The sequence below is a fragment of the Podarcis muralis genome, chromosome 2 (assembly GCF_964188315.1).
Source record: "Podarcis muralis chromosome 2, rPodMur119.hap1.1, whole genome shotgun sequence".
Lineage (NCBI taxonomy): Eukaryota > Metazoa > Chordata > Lepidosauria > Squamata > Lacertidae > Podarcis > Podarcis muralis.
This window is the reverse complement of record NC_135656.1, coordinates 4,741,490-4,761,458: the sequence shown is the minus strand read 5'-3', so window position 1 is coordinate 4,761,458 and position 19,969 is coordinate 4,741,490. Positions and strand designations below refer to the sequence as shown.

The 19,969-nt window shown below is 46.8% G+C and overlaps 1 protein-coding gene across 1 annotated transcript in view; it reads left to right on the top strand.

The window, feature by feature from the left end:
- The window catches only part of DCTN2 (dynactin subunit 2), a 40,601-nt gene extending 20,945 nt beyond the window's left edge, over nt 1–19,656 (top strand). Inside the window, exons 3-14 of the mRNA XM_028721308.2 lie at nt 6,975–7,071; nt 7,908–7,969; nt 8,777–8,875; nt 9,152–9,312; nt 11,367–11,520; nt 13,515–13,580; nt 14,296–14,334; nt 15,627–15,704; nt 15,810–15,881; nt 17,497–17,599; nt 18,281–18,372; nt 19,136–19,656. Of these exons, the coding sequence (XP_028577141.2) occupies nt 6,975–7,071; nt 7,908–7,969; nt 8,777–8,875; nt 9,152–9,312; nt 11,367–11,520; nt 13,515–13,580; nt 14,296–14,334; nt 15,627–15,704; nt 15,810–15,881; nt 17,497–17,599; nt 18,281–18,372; nt 19,136–19,222 (1,110 nt within the window). The 3' untranslated portion in view covers nt 19,223–19,656. The remainder of the gene's footprint in view (nt 1–6,974; nt 7,072–7,907; nt 7,970–8,776; nt 8,876–9,151; nt 9,313–11,366; nt 11,521–13,514; nt 13,581–14,295; nt 14,335–15,626; nt 15,705–15,809; nt 15,882–17,496; nt 17,600–18,280; nt 18,373–19,135) is intronic.
- Nucleotides 19,657–19,969: the final 313 nt, after the last annotated feature.

The following is a 19,969-nucleotide window of genomic DNA, read 5'->3' as shown; positions in this document are numbered from 1 at the left end:
TGCTGTGAAATGCTGCTGCTGCCTGCAGTTGAAATAATTGCCTACCTCCTCTTATAAAACCACGGCTAAGTGTGAGTTGCCTTGAGGATTAGTTTTATGTTCTAAAAAGAGGAACTGGTAAAAGAGTAGACCTGTTGAAAACAAGGGGAGGAGCCGTGATACCATGCAGCAGTGCCTTTCAAGCTTTGTCCCATAAGGACACTTTTGCCGTAATGGCTTTTCTTCCAAGGAACACGCGCATTTCTGCCACCAAGCTCCTGAGCATTGCATTCAGGAGCACATAGCTTAGATTCTGGGCACTAACTTAGGGCTAGTGGTTCCCAAACTTTTTTTCCTGACGAAACGCTTGAAAATTGCTGAGAGTGATTTTCCTCCCAGTTGTTCCAACGGTCATGTGCTGTTCTAGAGAGCACCATGTCAGCTACACCTGTTCTAGCATTTATGTAGCAAATCACTGGTGTGCATAGCTCATTCGCAGCCCATAACTTAACTGGTGACCTTTTACCATATTTTTCTGTGTATAAGACGGATGCTTAAAAAAATGCTAGAATGCTAAAAAAAATTAGTAAAAAATTGGGGGTCATCTTGTACATGGAACATGGGCACCTGGGGGGGATTTCTTTAAATATTTAAGCATATGTCTGGGATTTTGGCGTGGGGGGACTGAGGCAGTCCCTCCTGCTGTCGTCCCCCCTTTCTCCTCCCCCTCTGGACTGCATGCTGGTGACTGGCTCGCCTCCTGAAGCCCCTGCTGGTTTGACCACCGGATCAAGAGCAGCTGCCACCGCTGAGAGCTGCCTCAGCTACCTCTCCTTGCCCTTCTTTCCTTTCCCCCCTCTTCCCCTCTCAAACTCCCACCCTGCCCCCAGCCCGCTCACCACCTTCCTCAGCTCAGTTTGCTCAATGGCATGGCGCAGAGTGGGCGCTGCCTTCCCCCGACTCTTCCTTGGGATCCTGTTTGGGAGCCTCCTTCCCCTCGCTTCCCCGCAGCAGCAGCAGCTGCCACCAAGGGGGACATTGCGGAGCCCCAACTGCTGCCTTTGCTCCTGCACCACGGTGTACTGCATGCACCTCATGCTGGAAATTATGAGGGCGATGGCCCTCAAAAGATCAACTTGCCGCCGCCGATCATCCAGACTTTCACTTCTGTATTAGGGTGTGCGTGTGTTTTTTTAAAAAATGGGGTTCAAATAAATAGGGGTCGTCTTATACATGGGTGTGTCTTATACACGGAAAAATACGGTAGATACTAATGTTACTAAATTGTCTTCCAGATTTCCATTACCCACTTCCTTTATAGTTTCTGTACATTGATTTCTAATAGTTAGTAGATGTCCGGCTCGCTTCTACCAATAAATTACCATATTTTTCCATGTATAAGACAGATCTTTTTCGCTGTAAAAAATTGGGGGTCATCTCATACATGGATGTTTAAGAAAAACACTACTTACCAGTAGTGCAGAAAGCCTAGGGATATTTCAAGATATTATTTCGGGAGAAAACACACACACATACACACAGACACATCTTATCTAAAGCCTGCAAGGGAGGATGAGGAGTGTCACTTTTGCAGTGGGAGGTTTACAAACAACAACCGAAAGGGCAAAAGCACAGCATAGCTTGGAAAAGGCACTCCAGGCAATGCACCAAAAAGTGGGGGTGCCCCCCAAACACCCACCCAACCAACCAACCAACCAACCGAAAGGGGGCTGAGCAGGCCCTGCAGCTGCTCCCTCCTCGTCCAAGGCCCAGGAACAGCACCCGCCACTTATATGCCTGGGAGGTTGCAAGTGGAGCAGCTGACCAGAGCCAAGAGGGCTGGAGAGGCAGCCAGCAGCTCCTCATCTCTCACCTGGTGCTTCCTTGGTGGTGGCAGCAGAGCAGGACAGCTGCCGGGCATCATGAGCTTGAAGTGTTGCCATTGCTGTCGCTGCTGCTCCCAGTTCCTCCAGCCTCCCTTCCTAACTTGCACACAGAAACACACACTTCGGCTCTCACCTGTGGGCTCCTACCGTCCAGCACACTCCACTCCCAGTTTCCATTCAAAGGGAGTGCACCCACTCAGTACAAAAAACCCTGGACGTTTTGCCAAATTAAAGAAATCCACCCCAGGTGCTGTGAAGAAGCTGCTGGAACTGCCATTCATTTCACTTACCGCTTCCGCCAACCAATGCGGACTGTTGCGGCAAGCCAGGTTAGGCAGAACAAGAGCACTCTAAATGAAAAAAAGGTTCTGTTTGATGTTTACGGTACTAAATATACCGGTGCTTTGAATATTTAATAAAATATCAAAGTTGTTCTGTTTGATGTTCAAAATATTGATTTCTTAATTTTGGGTTCAACAAAATAGGGGTCGTCTTATACACAGAAAAATACGGTATTTTGGGTGTTCATATTGTATTGTTCAATGGTCCATGAAATGATTTGTAGGTAATCTGTAGATGGGTGACAGTTCATTGTTGCAGATAGCAATATTCCAGTATTTGTTTGCCTTTGCACATCATCACGGCAAGGGGACAAGGTCACCTCTAACATCAATATCCAACACTTGCCATTAATTATTGAATAGTTTATGAATTTTCCACTGAGTTGCCATTTTAAAACAGTTTTCTGTAAGATTTAAAGATAAAGTAAAAGTAATTTCCTGTGATGAGAAATTTCCAAACTCCCACTTGTCAATACGGATGATAGTATATTCATTTCCACAGAGCAAGGTGGGGTGATGTGCGCGTCCCAAAGGGCCTGATGTGGTCCTCAGGCTGTATCTGCACCTTGCTTTTAATGAAGGTGTTCAACATTGTAGGCGCTGGTCTTTGGATGCAGTGATCTCAAGGCCTCCTTTAAAGGTCATGTAGAGATAACACCTGCCTGGTGGAGCACATCTATTTGTTTGCTTGTAGCAATTGCCTCCTGTGCTGTGATTTCATAGCCACTTTAATCTGATGCAGCTATTTTTTGCCGTTGTTTTGAGAACAGCCTCTTCCAGCGTCTTTAATGTGCAGGACCAAAGGAGCAGGAATGTGAGGCTCTTGTAATAGCTCTTCAAAAAGAGTCTGGCCTTGATGCAGCCATAGATTTCCCATCAGAGCCCATTACAGCCACCGCGCTGCTTCCAAGAGCACTGGCAGAATGCCTGCCCCTCTCTAGCACTTAGCAAGAGGAGAGGCTGACTTGCAGTCAACAGCAGAGCTCTCTCTAGCTCACATGCAGAGTGGTGCTTCCCTTAAGTGAGAAGGGACCTTCTTTTCTAGGGTAGGGCTGACATTACCAGGATTTCAAAGGCGGAATTGATGGGGGGGGGGGGGATTTCCAAAAGGCGGCAAGTCAATAAAAAAAATCACGGTTATTTTGGCATTTTTGTAAAAACAACAACAAAGCCAACCCTCAACAATTGCCTCAGCTGGCGTGGGAGGGAGGTTGTTGCTAAGGACCCATCTCAGATATGGCACAAAGCTGCCTCTGATTCACAACAGCTTGGCGTTTCTGGGTTAATGAATGCACCCAGCCACAACAGTGGAGAGACACCTCATTGATTCATGGCAGTTTGCCACACCTTAGCAGGGCAATGGCTAGTCGTCCTAATGTACACATGGCTGTCTTGTTCCCTTGCTGTCCCCTCTTGGAGCAAGATGCTGGGTTTTTGGGAGCTAAGTTCTGGCCTGTTCTGCTTCCCTCAGGCCTCAGGTCTCCTTGTACTCAAGCTGCTTCTAGTTTGGATCGCTCTTGGTTCTGCCAGGTTCCACCTTAAAACCCCTGTGCCTTTTGGCAAGTAACCCTTCTGGATTCTGTCACAGCCTGAATTGCAAGCACTGCAGAAAAACCATTGTCAGTGTTGATTGGAAGCTCTGAAGTAGCAAAGCCACCATGTAAAGCTAGCCCCACCTGGTGTTTCTGCTATGCTCAGCTTGCTCCTTTGCAGAACTCCTTTGGTTTAGGAGAGGCTGTGGCAGGACACAAAGACAGCCTTAAAATCCTTTCAGTGGAACCATCTCAGGTGTCAGAACTTAAGAAGAGCCCCTGCTGGACCAGCCAGAGGCCCACGTAGTCCAGCATCCTGTTTTCCATAGGGGCTAACCAGAGGCCTATGATACACCAAGGTCCACCTCTCCCCATATGAACTGACCCAAGCCCTGCAGTCATCACCTGAGGCCCTTCTTTGTGTGTCCAATCCACAAGAAGTCCAGGGCGTGGCAGCATGAGAACAGGGCCTTTCCTGTCATCACTACCTGCTTGTGGAATGCTCTCACCTGGGACCTTCCGTTACATATCTTTAGCTGCCAGATGGAAACATTCCTCTTCTTCCAGGGCTTTAGCTAATTAAACAATCTTGTGCCTTTTAAACTGGGCAGGGGAGTAATTATTGTTTGGTTTATTGTTATGCTACGTATTTTGTGTTTTTATATTGTAAACCGCCCTGTGATCCTCGGGTGAAGGGCAGTGTATGTGCATGTACATGTATATGTATGTTGTTGTTTAGTCGTTTAGTCGTGTCCGACTCTTCGTGACCCCATGGACCAGAGCACGCCAGGCACCTCTGTCCTCCACTACCTCCCGCATGTATATGTATATACATGTATACATGTATACATGTATATGTATGCCCACAAGCTAGGCCTGAGTACACAAGCCCCCTCCCATTCAGGGTCCTCAGCTGCTGGTATTAAGAGGCAGACAGCCTTTCTGATACCGGAGGTAATATTAAGCTGTCATGACTAATAAACCTGTATTTTTATCACCCCTGGGTTGGTTACATTTGCAGCAGCCTAGATCAGGCATGTGAATGTTCTGCAAAGTGCTGCTCTCTTGTAATCCTGCATACCTCTGGAACCTGCATGTCACTTTTTCACCTGGAGTGGGATCTAATGCAATTAAATGTAATGGAAATTCTGTGGGTAATTAACCAGCCTCCTCCTCCTCCCTGCACTTTAATTAAATTCTTATTTGAACCAGTTTCCTGATTTCCTGTATGTTGATTGCTGGAATTGGCTCTCGCACATCTCCTTCACAGGAAGAAAATGGAAATGCTGCTTTGGCTGGCATTTGATAGCCACTTCACCCAGGGAGCTGTGAGACCTGTTATTGGAAAACAAAATATACTTGGATATTGTCTGAATTCCACCCCCTTCCTTGCTGATTTCCCCCCCCTGTTTTGAAAAAGGGGTAGGGGCTGTCACATAATCCCTCCAGAAAGGCCAGATGGTTTGTTAGTCTTATTAATATAATCCCCTTTTTAACCCTTCCCACTCCTGTTTTAAATGAACACTCAGCTTTACCAGATCAATATCTGCCTGGCCATGTAACAGCAGCCTTTTCATAACGCACTCTTGTCTCCATCCTTCGGGGCATTCCTCTGCCTTATGTTATATGGATGTTTTTGCGTATGGGGAGGTGCCCACCAGTACTTGATTTTAGCATACCATGTTATCCTTGTCTGTTAAGGGTGAAGAAGGCAGATGTAGTTCTCCACAGGCAATCCCAGCAGGTCTTTCACCTACAGAGAGAACCCAGCAGCTTTGCATTGTGTTTTGCAGACCTCCATGCTCTGAACCAGAGAGTCACATGGCTGAGTTTTCCTGGGTCTAGGTGGTATGTCAGCTTGCACCACCCAACCTGCACATCAGGCAGACGGTCTACATCTTCTCTTTTTTGAGTGGCTCATGTGTGTTCATTCCTTTGATAAAAAGTTCACAAGAATGAACAGTTCAGAAGCAGAAGTGCTGCCTCACCCAACCCTACCTCAAACAGTACTCATCTTCTTTGCTCCATGTTTCAGAACAACTCAGGAGCCAAAACAGGCTTTGTTAGATAGCTGTGTGGACGTAGCCAAAGTGAAACAGTGGTAGTTCTCTTGGCTTCCCTAGAGCAGCCTTTGTGCTGGCTGGGACTGATGGGTGTTGTAACCCCAAACATCTGTAGGGCACCAGGTTGGTGAGGACTGCTCTAGGCTGTTCCAGCCCATGTTTGCAGCCCAAGGCATATTCAAAGCCAATATTTGAAAGAGCTTAGCGTCTGAATGAAGATGCAAACCAGTATCTCTTGGTCAGGTTTTTTTTGTACATAAGAGGCCTGCTGGATCAGGCCAAACACCCGTCTAGTCCGCCATCTTGTTCGCCCAGTGGCCAGTCAGATGTACATGAGATGCACTGGTCACTCATGCTCTTTGCTGGTCTGCCCATTTGGCCATCCCTATTCAGATCCATGACTGTCTGCAGGACTGGAAGGGCCCAGAGAGCCAGCCAATGTAATCCCATCACTAAAGACCAAATTCTGCTTGCATAAATCCTTCCAAGATTCCTTACAGGTTCTTACTGATGCACTGGAGCAGTGTACCACAATTGATTGCAGAGCAGCTTGTTTCAGGGGACTAGAGCAAATGAGCTCTGCCGTGTGCTATAGGGGGAAACAACCCTTTTCCAACTGACTACAGTGGTACCTTGGTTCTCAAACGGCTTAGTTGTCGAACAAATCAGCTCCTGAATGCCGCACACCTGGAAGTAAGTGTTCTGGTGTGCGAACGTTTTTTGGAAGCCAGACGTCTGACGCAGCTTCCGCTTGAGTGCAGGAAGCTCTTGCAGCCAATTGGAAGCCACACCGTGGTTTTCGAACGGTTTTGGGAGTCGAACTGATTAAGTTTGAGAACCAAGGTACCATTGTACTTCAAATCTGACCCAAGGGGAGAGAAGTTCCTGTTTGACCCAAGTTATTCCTTTCCAGCCAGTGGGGGGAATAGCTCTCCTTGCTTCTCAGCACCATTAGTGGTTTCTGTGGACTAAGCACTGCAGTAGTGCTTCAACATTATGCCTGCTGGGACTACCAAGAGTGTCAGGTTTGCTAACAGAGCATCTCCTCTGTTCTGCTTGGCCCTTGTGAAGATTGCTTGGAATCTGTTGGCTGCGGTTGGGAGGGTGGTTTGGGGAGGTGGAGAAAAATAAGGCTGGGTGCTCTGATATTTGTTTGTTTTTCTCTCTACACAGGAGGAGCTAACTAGCACCAGTGTGGAACATATCATAGTCAACCCCAATGCGGCTTATGACAAATTTAAGGACAAGCGAGTGGGCACTAAAGGACTAGGTCAGTGTTTCTCCATAGGCCCTTTCCTGAGTATGTGTCCAGGGTGGTGGTGGAGCAGTAGATCCGGACTAGAAAATGTACCAAAGAAAAACATTCAAAGCAATCTTCAAAGAACCCAAGGATCCTTGTTTAAAATGCCTTACTAATTTACAATAATAAGGTTATATACATACTGAACATTTCAAATAACTTATTCCTAGTTTAGCTTATGTCTGCCAGTCATTTGTCTCATTGCCTGCAGGTGTGAGTTGCAGCACAATACATGCATGACTATTTTTCAGTGTGTGTGTGTGTGTGTGTGTGTGTGTGTGTGTGTTGGACGTACAAGATGTTAGCGTGCCCTTGAATGGAGATCTTCAGGTTTGTTCTGAACCAGAGGAAGCAACAGGGTTTCTTTTGCAGTTTTGAGCACTGGTCCTTACAGATGATGGATCAAGCTCAGTAGCCAAGCCCTTGCTTTCCATGCAGAAGGTCCCAGATTCAATTCCTGACATCTCTGAGTAAGGCTGGTGATGTGCCATGTCTGAAAACCCAGAGAGCCACTACCAAACAGTATAGACCATATAGTACAGGCCTACCTTGGTATAAGAAAGCTTCTTATAATCTTCCTAAAACTTGAAGGCACAGTTGTGCAGCCAGGCCTGTCTTGGCCCTGGTATGAAGTCTGTGAGAAGTTGGTAGAAAAGTCAAAAGGCTGTTCTACAAATATGAGCTGCTGATCAAAGAACTACTAGCTCCAATTGTGAATCCTGTAACTTAATTTTAATGGAAAACATGAAACTTGAGGCTGTTCAGTTTAAAAGTACAGAAAGATTTCCCCCCCTTTTGATTTCTAGATTTCTCTGATCGTATTAGCAAAACCAAGAGAACTGGCTATGAGTCTGGAGACTATGAAATGGTAAGTAACTAACTCAGATGAACTGTAGACCGAAAGGAAAACCTTTGCTCTGTACCAAGCTGTATCTCAGCTGGAGAATGAGATTGTAGCCTTGAGTAGAGGCGTGTGCTAGGCACACAGTCAGGGCAGGAGGTCACGTGGCACCAGTATTAGTTCAGAATCCAAGAAGAAGAGTCAAGTCTAGCCAAGGCCCAGGATCCAGCAAGGCAAGTTCAGATAGAAGGGTCAGTTCATATAAGCAAGGTCAAGCTTCACCAACAAGCAAGGCAGGGAGAACTCTCAGTAGCTCCAACTGGAGCCTGGGATGGAAGTTACACATGGCAGGTTTGGATGTTGCTTCAACAAGCGGCAAGCCCAGACTGAGCCTTAAATAGGGCTTCAGCTTCCTCTATATCCACTACCTATTTTCCCAAGGGCCCAGGGCCAGGATAGGCTTGTAGTCCAAATCTGCTAGGAGGCAAGCCTTCCTCAGGTTAGCCATTGCCATGGATGACCAGCCCGTGGCAGGAATTCATGGCATTCTTGAACTTCCCATTAATTGGCCTGCTCACTTCTGCCTCTGGCCCCATCAGCCACTAACGTGTCACCTCTGGGAAGTTGCCCAGATGGGAAGGTGACCCTCAGGTTGAAAAAGACTTCTCATTGCTGATCTAGACTATATATATATAAGAACTCTCTCACAGAAAGAATTGAGAATGGCCCTTCCTAGAGCCAGCCTTGCAACAGGAGATGGGGTGAGATGGAATTGTGCTACTCCCAAAAATTCTGGTGTTGCTGTTGACCTGAGAATCTTATTTCATTTTTAAGCTAGGGGAAGGCCTTGGTGTGAAGGAGACCCCCCAGCAGAAATACCAGCGTCTGCTGCATGAAGTTCAGGAGCTGACTGCCGAAGTAGAGAAGATCAAGGTAAGATCAAGGGGGTCTTGTTTCCTTCTGGTCCCCTTGCAGCTCCTCTGTGGGCCCTATTGATTTGGACCCACCCATCTTCTTGGTCTAGTCCTTGGGCCCAAATGCAAAATGAAGGCCTTTGTTATCCAATAAGTTGTCCTTGCCTTGAGACTATGTGCTTTACTGCTGTGGTTAGTATCAGTACAAGGGCGAGCAGCCCAGGGTCAGAGAGGACCGTGCCCCAAACAGTTACTGAATGCCAGGCTTTCAAAGCTTCTATCCCTTCTTCCACAGAGCTCCGCGAAGGAGTCGGCTGCCGAGGAGAAACTGACACCAGTTGCCCTTGCTAAGCAGGTGGCCAGCCTGAAACAACAACTTGTCTCCACCCACCTGGAGAAACTGCTGGGGCCAGATGCAGCCATCAACTTAACAGATCCTGATGGTGCTCTAGCCAAGTAAGTCACGGTGGAGTCAGCACTGCAGTTCCCCAGGGCTTAGTCCCACAAGCTGCTTAGCCCTGGAAAAACATGTCTTCATAAGAGTCCATCTGAACCTGCCCTTCACCCTTGACTACTGTGGTCAGGCCCTCTGCACCAGTGTTCGAAATTCACATTGTTCTTAGGCACATTTTGCAACAGGGGATTTAATTAGTGTGAGCAGTGTCTGAGCTCTGGGCACAGTACTGCGCCTAAGATTTCATATTAAAACTGCAGAGTGGAAGGAAAGGGGGATATTTTCTGCCTCCCCACTTCCAGCTACTCTCTGACTGGAGAAGAGACCCACTCAAGAATATTACAGGGGTGGGCAGGGGACCATGTGAAAAGTGGACATAATGTTTTAGCTGCAGTTCATTCATTTTCAGCTTTGTATTCTTATAAAAAAGCATACCCAGACATTCCGTTGCTGTGCCCATAACCTAGGTTTAAGGGGCCATTTAGCTCTTAGCTTTCATATCTCAGTTTTTAACACTGCTCTGCACCTCAGAGTAGGCCATGCAAGGCCAAGAGTGTCAACTTCAGGGCAAGCTTGAGATCAGTTGTACATCTCTCTGTGGAGCACATTGTCTGCATTTAGCAGGAGTGCTGAGATTGTGATGGGATCATAGGACTGGATAATAATAATAATAATAATAATAATAATTTATTATTTGTACCCCGCCCATCTGGCTGGGTTTCCCCAGCCACTCTGGGCGGCTTCCAACAAAGATAAAAAAATACACTAAAATGTCACATATTAAAAACTTCCCTGAACAGGGCTGCCTTCAGATGTCTTCTGAATGTCAGGTAGTTGTTTATCGCTTTGACATCTGATGGGAGGGCGTTCCACAGGGCGGGTGCCACTACCGAAAAGGCCCTCTGCCTGGTTCCCTGTAACTTGACCTCTCGTAGTGAGGGAACCGCCAGAAGGCCCTCGGAGCTGGACCTCAGTGTCCGGGCAGAACGATGGGGGTGGAGACGCTCCTTCAGATATACTGGACCAAGGCCGTTTAGGGCTTTAAAGGTCAGCACCAACACTTTGAATTGTGCTCGGAAACTTACTGGGAGCCAATGTAGGTCTTTCAAGACCGGTGTTATATGGTCTCGGCGGCCGCACCCAGTCACCAGTCTAGCTGCCGCATTCTGGATGGGGCCATGGAGCTATCAGGTCATCCCCTTAAGGCAAGGGTGGAGAGTTGAGTTGGCCCATCATCTCCTAACCATTGACCAGGCTGACTGGGGCTGCTGGAGTCCCACAACAACCACAAGGCAACCTACCCTTGCTTTAAGGGAGTAGATTATACCCATAGATAAACTTGCATAATGCAGACCATCAAAGAGAGTTGTGATTCTTTGGGTGTGAGCTGGGGGAAATTGTCTGGAGAATTTCCCACTGGTTCTAAATTGATGGGGATCAGATGCAATATGCTTTTTTGACTTTTCTTTTAGTAAAACATCTTTTTTAGTCTTGTTAGTTTTGCAGTCTGTATAAATTTCCTGTAGGGAAGGAAATCAATAAAGTGCACTTAGTGTGGTTTAAATGCTATTTTCAAAGATTTACCTGGAAATTATTTTTATTGGAATACTTCTAAATATTTAAATACATGGCAGCACAATAGCATACCTTTCCCTTTCCATTATTTAGATTTTAAGAAGAAAATATAAGCAGGGGAAATGGTTAACATACTAATTTTAGCATGCCTGAAGAGCTACGTGCAGAAATATATGTGCTTTCTAGGGATGGTCATCTGAAAAAGTTGATTACAACCATTTTAGATTTGATTAGTTGCCCAGTTGCTGTATACCGTGTTCAAAGTAAATTTCTAAACATGGACCATTTCCCAACTGACATCGGCTGCAAGCATACAGAGGAGAAAAATTTCCCTATCCCTTCTAATTATGCTCATGCCCCTCATTATTCCAATCTCTGATCCAAAATCCATTGCAGCAGGCGGTAGCTGTTATAGCCAGTGTAGTCAGTGGGGACCTAACCATGTGCCCGCTAAACATTTGTGGCCTCTTCAACTTGTCAGGCGTTTGCTCATTCAACTGGAAACAGCCAAGAGCACTAAGGTGCCCCCTGCAAGTGGGAAGAGCCCAGCGAAAACTGCGGCTGGCCCAGGAAACATGGTGACTTATGAACTGCACTCCCGGCCTGAGCAGGACAAATTCTCTCAGGCTGCCAAGGTAAGAACTGGAGTATTTGATCTTTGAGACCCCTCTGGGACTTATAAGGAAATAGCTAGGATGATGAGCTGATGCTACATTTGTACAGCAGCGAGGTGCTTTAGCAGTGCCTTCATTGTATGCAATTCAGCAGTGCCTTTCTCTCTCCAAGCTCAGCTCTGGGGGCAGGAGAGCATTCTGCTGCTTTATGGGGTGCTTGATTTGAGTGGGGAAAGGCCTATTGTGCACAGCGCTGGTTGGTTAATACTTGTGACATCACAAGGAGCCAAAGCTCCAGAGCATTTTTGTGTCCATATGTGTCTTCACTTGAAGAGAGCTAGGGTGCTGCTGGAGACTGGGAGCATCAGTCTAGGAATAGTTCCCTTGCCCTGGAACTTAGGACATACATCAACTTGGCTTGTGCATCTGTATGAAGCTCATGTATTTGATACTGAAGAAAGGAATTTCCAGAATGCAGAGCCTTTTTCCTAAGCTGCTTCCCTGTCCCACGCACAGCATGTATATACGGGGCTCATGGAGATCTTCAAGCATAAATCATTTTTGTGAATCTTCTCCTTCCCTCCCCACTGCACACAAAGTTTGAGCCTTTCTCACCCCATAGCAGAATAGAACATCATAGAGTAATGAAGCTTATTTTGGCTCCTTTGCTTTCCCCACACTTTCTCAGTAATCCTTTAACATCTGCATCACCCAGCAGTCTCTGTGACTTCATTCTGAGTGCTTTAGAGTTAATGGGGTTATTGACTTACTTATTCTACAGTCATGAAAGCTTAGGAAGGCAGGAGTGGGAAACAGTGATAATGTCTTCCTGGTAATATTCTATACAGTCTGGGCTCAGGGTTCCCCAGAATGTGGATTGCAACCCTGTTGGGACTGTTGAAAAGAAAGATCTGGCTGTAGGTTCCAGCCTCCTTCAGGTCCAGTTACTTCACGCTGGGGTTGAAGTGGTGGTTGGAAAAGGTGTCATTAATCATATTTGTACCCTGCTTTTTGGCCGTCCATTCTAGGCAACACAAAAATACCATTGTTAAAATGGCTAGGAAGGAGCTCAAAAGAAGTGGAGGGAGTGATAGGCAAAGTCTTGTTTGCGTTGAGCAGATGAGGAAGGGACACAGGGATGCAGAAATCCAGATAAGATTTTTCATTTTGCTGGAGGACTGCGGAATACTCTCTTCCTTAAGCATCCCAAATATCTCATTGGATGCCAGGATCAGACACCCATCCCTCCCATCTGTTCTTCTCTCTGTAAGCAAATGCAGTGGTGGCTGAAGCAGGTGTGTCCCCCCATTGGTGGGGGTGGGATGGCATGCCCACTTCATTTTGGATTCCTTTCTCTTATTTTCCCAGTTTCGGATTATGCCACACACAACACATTAGTCATTTTGTGATGGTGCCCCTGACACCTTCTCAAACTTCAAAATGTGCCCAAGAAGGTTGGCAACCTCTAGGTGAAAGAAATGAAGTTGTAGTGGAGTGTCAGTCTCAGTGGGAGGGGGGGAACCTTTTTGGGAGGGGGGAACCTTTGTGGCTGATTTGAAATGATTGATGTGTATTTCTGTCATAGTCATATACAGTAGGTAATATAATCTCATTCTGGACAAACTTTCAAGCTTTCCAACTTCTGGATTTTTCACCTGGCTTTAGATTCCTTGAGCCATTTTTTGTGTGCCTTGAGGTATGAAATCTAAATAGGCACGTACACCTACCACCCAGTCCAATCCATCCAGGAAGTTTTCCTCTGCAAACCCCATGAAAGTGAATATAGTCAAGGTGTTATGGTCCTGCACAGGTCTTGATCACTTCACTGGGGCTTGTGAAGGGCAATTTCCTGGCATGTTTTACCCCATAGGTCAAATTGCCCTTAATGGCACCTGAAAATGACACATCTGGGTCAAGGGGGAATTTAAGAAGTGCTTTGCCCTGCAATTCAAGGAGGCTTCTCTGGAGGGAGAGGAGCACAACGCATCTTCATTTGCTCCCTCTGGTCTTTCCAGATTGCGGAATTGGAGAAGCGGTTGGCTGAGCTGGAAGCAACGGTTCGCTGTGAGCAGGATGTCCAGGTGAGGCATGAAGGCAGTGGAAGCCCTGGGTCCACGGAGAAGGTTATGGGGACAAGGGGGAAGAGGCCGTAGCCCAGTGGTAGAGCGTCTGCTTTGCATGCAGAAGATCCCAGTTCAATACCCAGTATCCCCAGGTAGGCCTGAGAGATACTTTGGTCTGAAGTCCTGGAGTGCTCCTGCCAGTCAGCGTAGACACTATTGAGGTAGATGGACCAATGCCTGACTTGGCAGGCTCCTTAAGGGGTAATGGGAACAGGTGTAACAGCAGGCTAGATTTTGTGATGAATTCCATGGCCTCATTTGTTAGCAGCTCCTGAGATTTTCTCCAGTGATGCATTTAGGGCAGCATCTACTTTGGCTCTATAGGCGTGCTGTAAAATTGTCCAGGAGGTGTAATGCCTGGAGCTGGTTACAGGGCCTGAATGAATTAAATTATACATGGCCAGCCTGTGGCTGAAAATCCACAAGTGGCATAGGCAGCTGACTTTGTAGCACTCCTGGGCAAGAGCAGAATGCCCTGGCCGTGCCATAGAGTCAGACTCTTGCTGGACTAGAAGCAGCTCCAGCCCAGAGTGCAGGAACTACGTGGCTATTGTTGAGTGTGATGCAGTGGCACTGCCTCACACTGCAGACTGGCTTGTGCCATGCTTGCCAAAGGCTGGCCAGCAGTATCTTAATCAAACCCCCCCCCCCCCCCGGTATTTTCTCTCTCTAGAATCCTCTGTCTGTCGGACTGCAAGGAACTAGTCTTATGGTAAGCTGTTGGCTGAAGTTTGTAAGTGGCCTGTGCCTTTTGGGATTGGAAAGGAATTAAAGGGGATGTTTGCTTTTAAAGATTGGGCATGAGGGTTGTCTCTTAATTTATCCTGTAGCTGTTGGGAGGCCAGGTTGGGCTTGATGAGTGCTGTGCAAAGTGTGTGTGTGTGTACATGTGTACATGTGCAAAGCACATTTGTTTGTAAATGGAAAGGAATGAGATACTATGCTGAAACGTTGGGAAAAATAGCTTCTAGGCCAGGATTAAGGGAAATAAGTTTGCACCTCACTCTATAAGATGTTCTAGACAAGGGGTCGGCAACCTTTTTCAGCCGTGGGCTGGTCCACCGTCCCTCAGACCATGTGGTGGGCCGGACTATTTTTTTTTGGGGGGGGGGATGAACAAATTCCTATGCCCCACAAATAACCAAGAGATGCATTTTAAATAAAAGGACACATTCTACTCATGTAAAAACACGCTGATTCACAGGCTGGATTTAGAAGGCGCTTGGGCCGGATCTGGCCCCCGGGCCTTAGGTTGCCTACCCCTGTTCTAGACAAGATGTTCTATGTCTCTGTGGATTAAATTCCTTTTCTTTATTTTTGACTACTGAGCTGAGGTAATCTGTGCCAAGTAAAACTGAAATTTTGCAACCTAAACAATATTTGCAAATTTACTAAATATTTCTCATATTTTGCAGAATTCTGTCTTAAAAAACTATTTTACATCATTTATTCTGGTTTTGCTAGTCTTCAAGAAGGCCGAGGAGCTGTGCAGGTTGCTGAAATTTCTCTCAAACACACACACACACACACACACACACACACACACACACAACACAGCACCATCGAAAACCTATTTAAACTACGCCTTTGGTACCTGAGATTCCAATTTGCATTATTCATGCAGTATGAAGCATATATTCACAACAGTGAAAACTAGAAATATGCTGTCTTTAAGAAAAAATATAAGATTCTTGAGTAGCTGAAATTTCCATCCAAGGTTGTGTTCCACTGGTGGTTGGTTGTTGTTCCTGTACAATTGCAGCATAGACGTATCCCATGTATTACCTCAAAGAGCTGACGATATTCGGGGGGGGGGGGGTGTCTCACTGGATCTGGCTGGGACAAATGTCACCTGGGCAGGAAGAACCAATGGTAGGAAAGGCCAGCCTGAGGGCCGGGACTAATTCCACACACTGATTTGAGTTAGCCAGCTAAAGTTTTGCCTACGGGCGTGTGGTATTTTTCTCTCTAAAACGCTTTCCCCATGTCACATCCTATCCATAGCAAACTGTAGAGATCCTGCAGGCCAAAGTCAGCTCCTTGGACGTAGCAACCCTGGACCAGGTGGAGGCAAGGCTACAGGTGAGTCTTTTTCAGCCGCAGCATTTAGGGCATGTGGAAAGGACTAAGTGATTTTGAAATTTCTGGCAGGGTCTAGCTTTCCTAATGGCAGTTCTTCATTCCTAGAGCGTCTTGGGAAAAGTGAATGAGATTGCCAAGCACAAGGCCACGGTGGAGGATGCAGACACCCAAAGCAAGGTCAGATGTGTTTTCTCTCTGTAACTGGGCAAACGATAAAACCCACAGTTCCACTTTCTGTATTTGTATGAAAGCATCTTGTTGATTAGGGACGCAGGTGGCGCTGTGGGTTAAACCACAGAGCCTAGGACTTGCCGATCAGAAGGTCAGCGGTTCGAATCCCCACGACGGGGTGAGCTCCCATTGCTCGGTCCCTGCTCCTGCCAAGCTAACAGTTCGAAAGCACCTCAAAGTGCAAGTAGATAAAGAGGTACCACTCCAGCGGGAAGGTAAACGGCGTTTCTGTGCGCTGCTCTGGTTTGCCAGAAGCGGCTTAATCATGCTGGCCACATGACCCGGAAGCTGTACGCCAGCTTCCTCTGCCAATAAAGCGAGATGAGCACCGCAACCCCAGAGTTAGCCACGACTGGACCTAATGGTCTGGGGTCCCAATCTTGTTGATTGACTCTGCCCAGTATACCTGAAGGAGCATCTCCACCCCCATCGCTCAGCCCAGACACTGAGGTCTTCCTCTGAGGGTCTTCTGCTGGTTCCCTCACTGCAAGAAGTGAAGTTACAGGGAACCAGGCAGAGGGCCTTCTCGGTAGTGGCGCCTTCAGATGTCAAGGAGGTAAAGAACTACGTAACATTTAGAAAGCATCTGAAGGCAGCCCTGTATCAGGATGTTTTTAATGTTTGATATTTTACTATGATTTATATATGTTGTAAGCCGGCCAGAGTGGCTAGGGAAACCCAGCCTGATGAGTGAGGTATAAATAATAAAAGTAGTAGCAGTAGTAAGGGCAGCACTGGCCTGCTATTACCGATCAGGTCAGTGTGATTTCCTGATCCTGGTGGCAAAGAGCACTGTTTTCCTTGTGGGTTCATAAGGCTTCTGCCAACTTTTCAGTTGTGGATGTTCTGAACAAGCCAATGGGATAGATTCCCTGCCAGGCTGTGTCTTGGTGATTCACACACAAACACAACACCCTGGTAAATTAGAGACTGCAGCTCTTCTGTGCCCTAGAAAATCCTGAATAAAGAAAAGGGGGTGGCATTTGGGAATGGCTTACCACACAGCCTATGTCTTTTTTCACATGTGTGTGCATCATCTGATCACTCAACATGTGATGTCTGCCTGTTTTATTGTGTGAGCTGGGCTCCACTATAGAGCATAAGAACATACCGTTAAGAGCTGTGCTGGATCAGGCCAAAGGCCCATCTAGTGCAGCATCTTGTTCTCATATTCGACAGCCAGCTCCCTACAAGAAGCTTGTGAGCAGGACCTCAGCACCGCATTTTGTGATGTGAACATTTTGTCTGGTGTTCAGAACTCTGCTGGCTCATTCACCTGAGCAAGTCAGCATTTGATGCTGTAGTCACCAAGGGACGAATGCAACATGCTTTGTGCGCTGGCCCTTTGTTGACAGACTTCTGCTTTTGGCAGCCAAGCAATGAGATTGTGAGCAAAACTAGAGTACATTTTGTCGTCAGTATATGTATGTGTTCATGAACACATGGGAAGTTTTTTGGGGGGATGGTGATGGAGGAAGATGATTGGCCTAAAGTTGAAGACCAGGTTCCCACTTGGACTCCCCCCCCTTCCCGATAACTTTCTGCCCCCCCCCCCATACAGGTGCATCAACTCTATGACACTGTGCAGCGCTGGAGCCCTCTGGCCAGCTCCCTCCCTGAGGTGGTGCAGCGCCTGGTTGCTGTGCGGCAGTTGCATGAACAAGGTGAGCCTCTGAGCCAGGCAGGGGCATTCTCTAACTCAGCCTTTGGGCCTCCCATTTTTGTTTATTTATTTTGTCATAGTCATTTTTTTCTAATTTTTTTTTACACTTGAAACAATAACATTTCAAATAAAAGAAATACACAATTGATATTTACTCCCCTTCCCCTCCTTCTACTGTGCATTTTATTACTCCCCCCCCCCCATATTCTAATTTCTCCCTATGTCTCATTTTCCTCATCTTCACATCTCAGTATGTTTTACTGCTGAATTTATTCATTTTTTATGCTTAATTTATATTGCAAAAAACAATCGACAAAAACAATCCAAGATCAATACATATTACAAAAAGAAAAGAAAAGAAATAGATTCATACACAACAGATTTTATTATGACTTCCGATTATTCTGTTACTGTTAACTTCTTAATATGTTTACACTATGTCTCTACATAATCCATAAAACATTTCTAATCTTCCTCAAATAGTTTTTTTATCCTGATCTCTTTTTCTGTCTTTCAGTCCTGCCATTTCTATATATTCTCTTAACTTTGTCTGCCATTCTTCCTTCGTTGGCATTGTATCTTCCCTCCACCATTCGAGACTTTGGGCCTCCCATTGCCCCAGTGAACTGGGTGGCTGTCCTTCCTGTCCCCAAGCTGACTTTTTGGTTCTTCTCTGTTACAGCCATGCAGTTTGGGCAGCTCTTGACTCATTTAGACACTACCCAACAGATGATTTCTAATTCACTGAAGGACAACGCTTCTCTGCTGACACAGGTGGGTTTCGGGGCTTTGGGGAACTGCCTGTGGGACTACTCGGGTCTCTACAAGCTGGCCAGTACGGATAGCATGGGTGCACCTAGTTGTGGGGAGAGCACCCAGCTGTATATTCCACTGTTTCTGCGAATAAACTGCAGCCGCTTCTCCCTATAGCACAGATCCCTTTACACCTCACATCCCTTTGAGATGTAGACTTTGTAGTGCAACGTGCCTGAAGCCAGCTCCCCACAGAGCACATCCTGCGGGATCCTGCTATTGTCCATTCTGTGGACATGGCCAAACCAGCATAGGTGTCACTGGGACAGGAGTGCAAACATGCTGGGAATGTGGGTTTTGGGGAGCACATCTTTGCTGGAAACTGTCCTGCCATACACGTTTAGAAAATGGCAACTTGGCTGCTTTAGGGCGGGAGTGAGACCTGTGGCCCTCCAGACCTTGTTGGACTTCTGCTTCCCCCATCCCTGGCCACTTAGCCATGCTTGCTGGGGTTGGTGGGAGCTGGGGGGGCTGCAGCTTCCCTGTTGCTGCTATAGAGAGTATTGCCACCCTGAGAGGCAGCAGGTTGAAAGCCAAAGTGTATGCGGACTATTTTGAAAACCATCTTGCGACATTTGTGTGCCCTAAATAGAGCCAGGTGATTCATTGGTCTGACTCACATGCTGGTAGGTAGCCATGGTGGAACATGTTCCCTTCAGCTGCTCAGGCAAGCCCTCCATATGGCTGGCATCTATCCATGTTCTCTCCCTCCATCTCTCTCTAGGTTCAGAAGACTATGAAGGAGAACCTGGCTACCGTGGAGGACAATTTTGCCACCATTAACGCACGGGTGCAGAAGCTTGCCAAGTGAATCCCCTTAACAAAGTCTACAAAGGCAGGCACTGAGGTTTGCCTGCTGTCCAAATAAGCACTAACTGCTCCGTCCCTTCCCTACCTCTGTACCTTTTCTCGTGTGCACTTAGTGGGAGCTCAGCCTTGATGAGGGCTGGTGGACTGAGTGCTTATCTCTGTTAGAGGGCAGGTGTGTGCGCCCCCCCCACCTCTTGCAATGCTTTGCACCCCTGTGGCAATTGATGCTGACTGCAGAGGGCAGTGTTGCATTCCATATTGGAGGGAGGGTGTGCTAGAGAGGAAACTAACTTTGCGTATCCACCTGGGAAGTTGTACTCACTGCTGCTTGGCTTGGAGCCTTCTACTTGGAAAGATTATCTTACCTCTCAGCCTGGCATGGAAGCAGATTGTATTGTTGTATAATTATTTACTGTCATTAAACACTTATGCTTAGTGCTCTGTACTTCGTTTTTTTTGTGTGTGTGTGTGTGTGTGTGTGTGTGGAACAGGTTGCATGTGCTTGTCTTGTCTTTCTGTAGTCTCCAGATTGTGCTTTTCATGAAGGAGAAGGTTGTCAGTGGCTCCTATTTACAATGGCTTTTGGCTTGTCCAGGAACTTTGGCAACGGGTATGAGGTGCTTGGAGACAAGCATCAGGTGAGGTCTGTTGCTCTCTTGATCTTGTTCTGGGCTTCCCAAAGACATCTAATGCCCTCTGTGGACAACAGGGCTAGATGGGCCTTTGGTGTGATCCAGAGAGCTCTTCT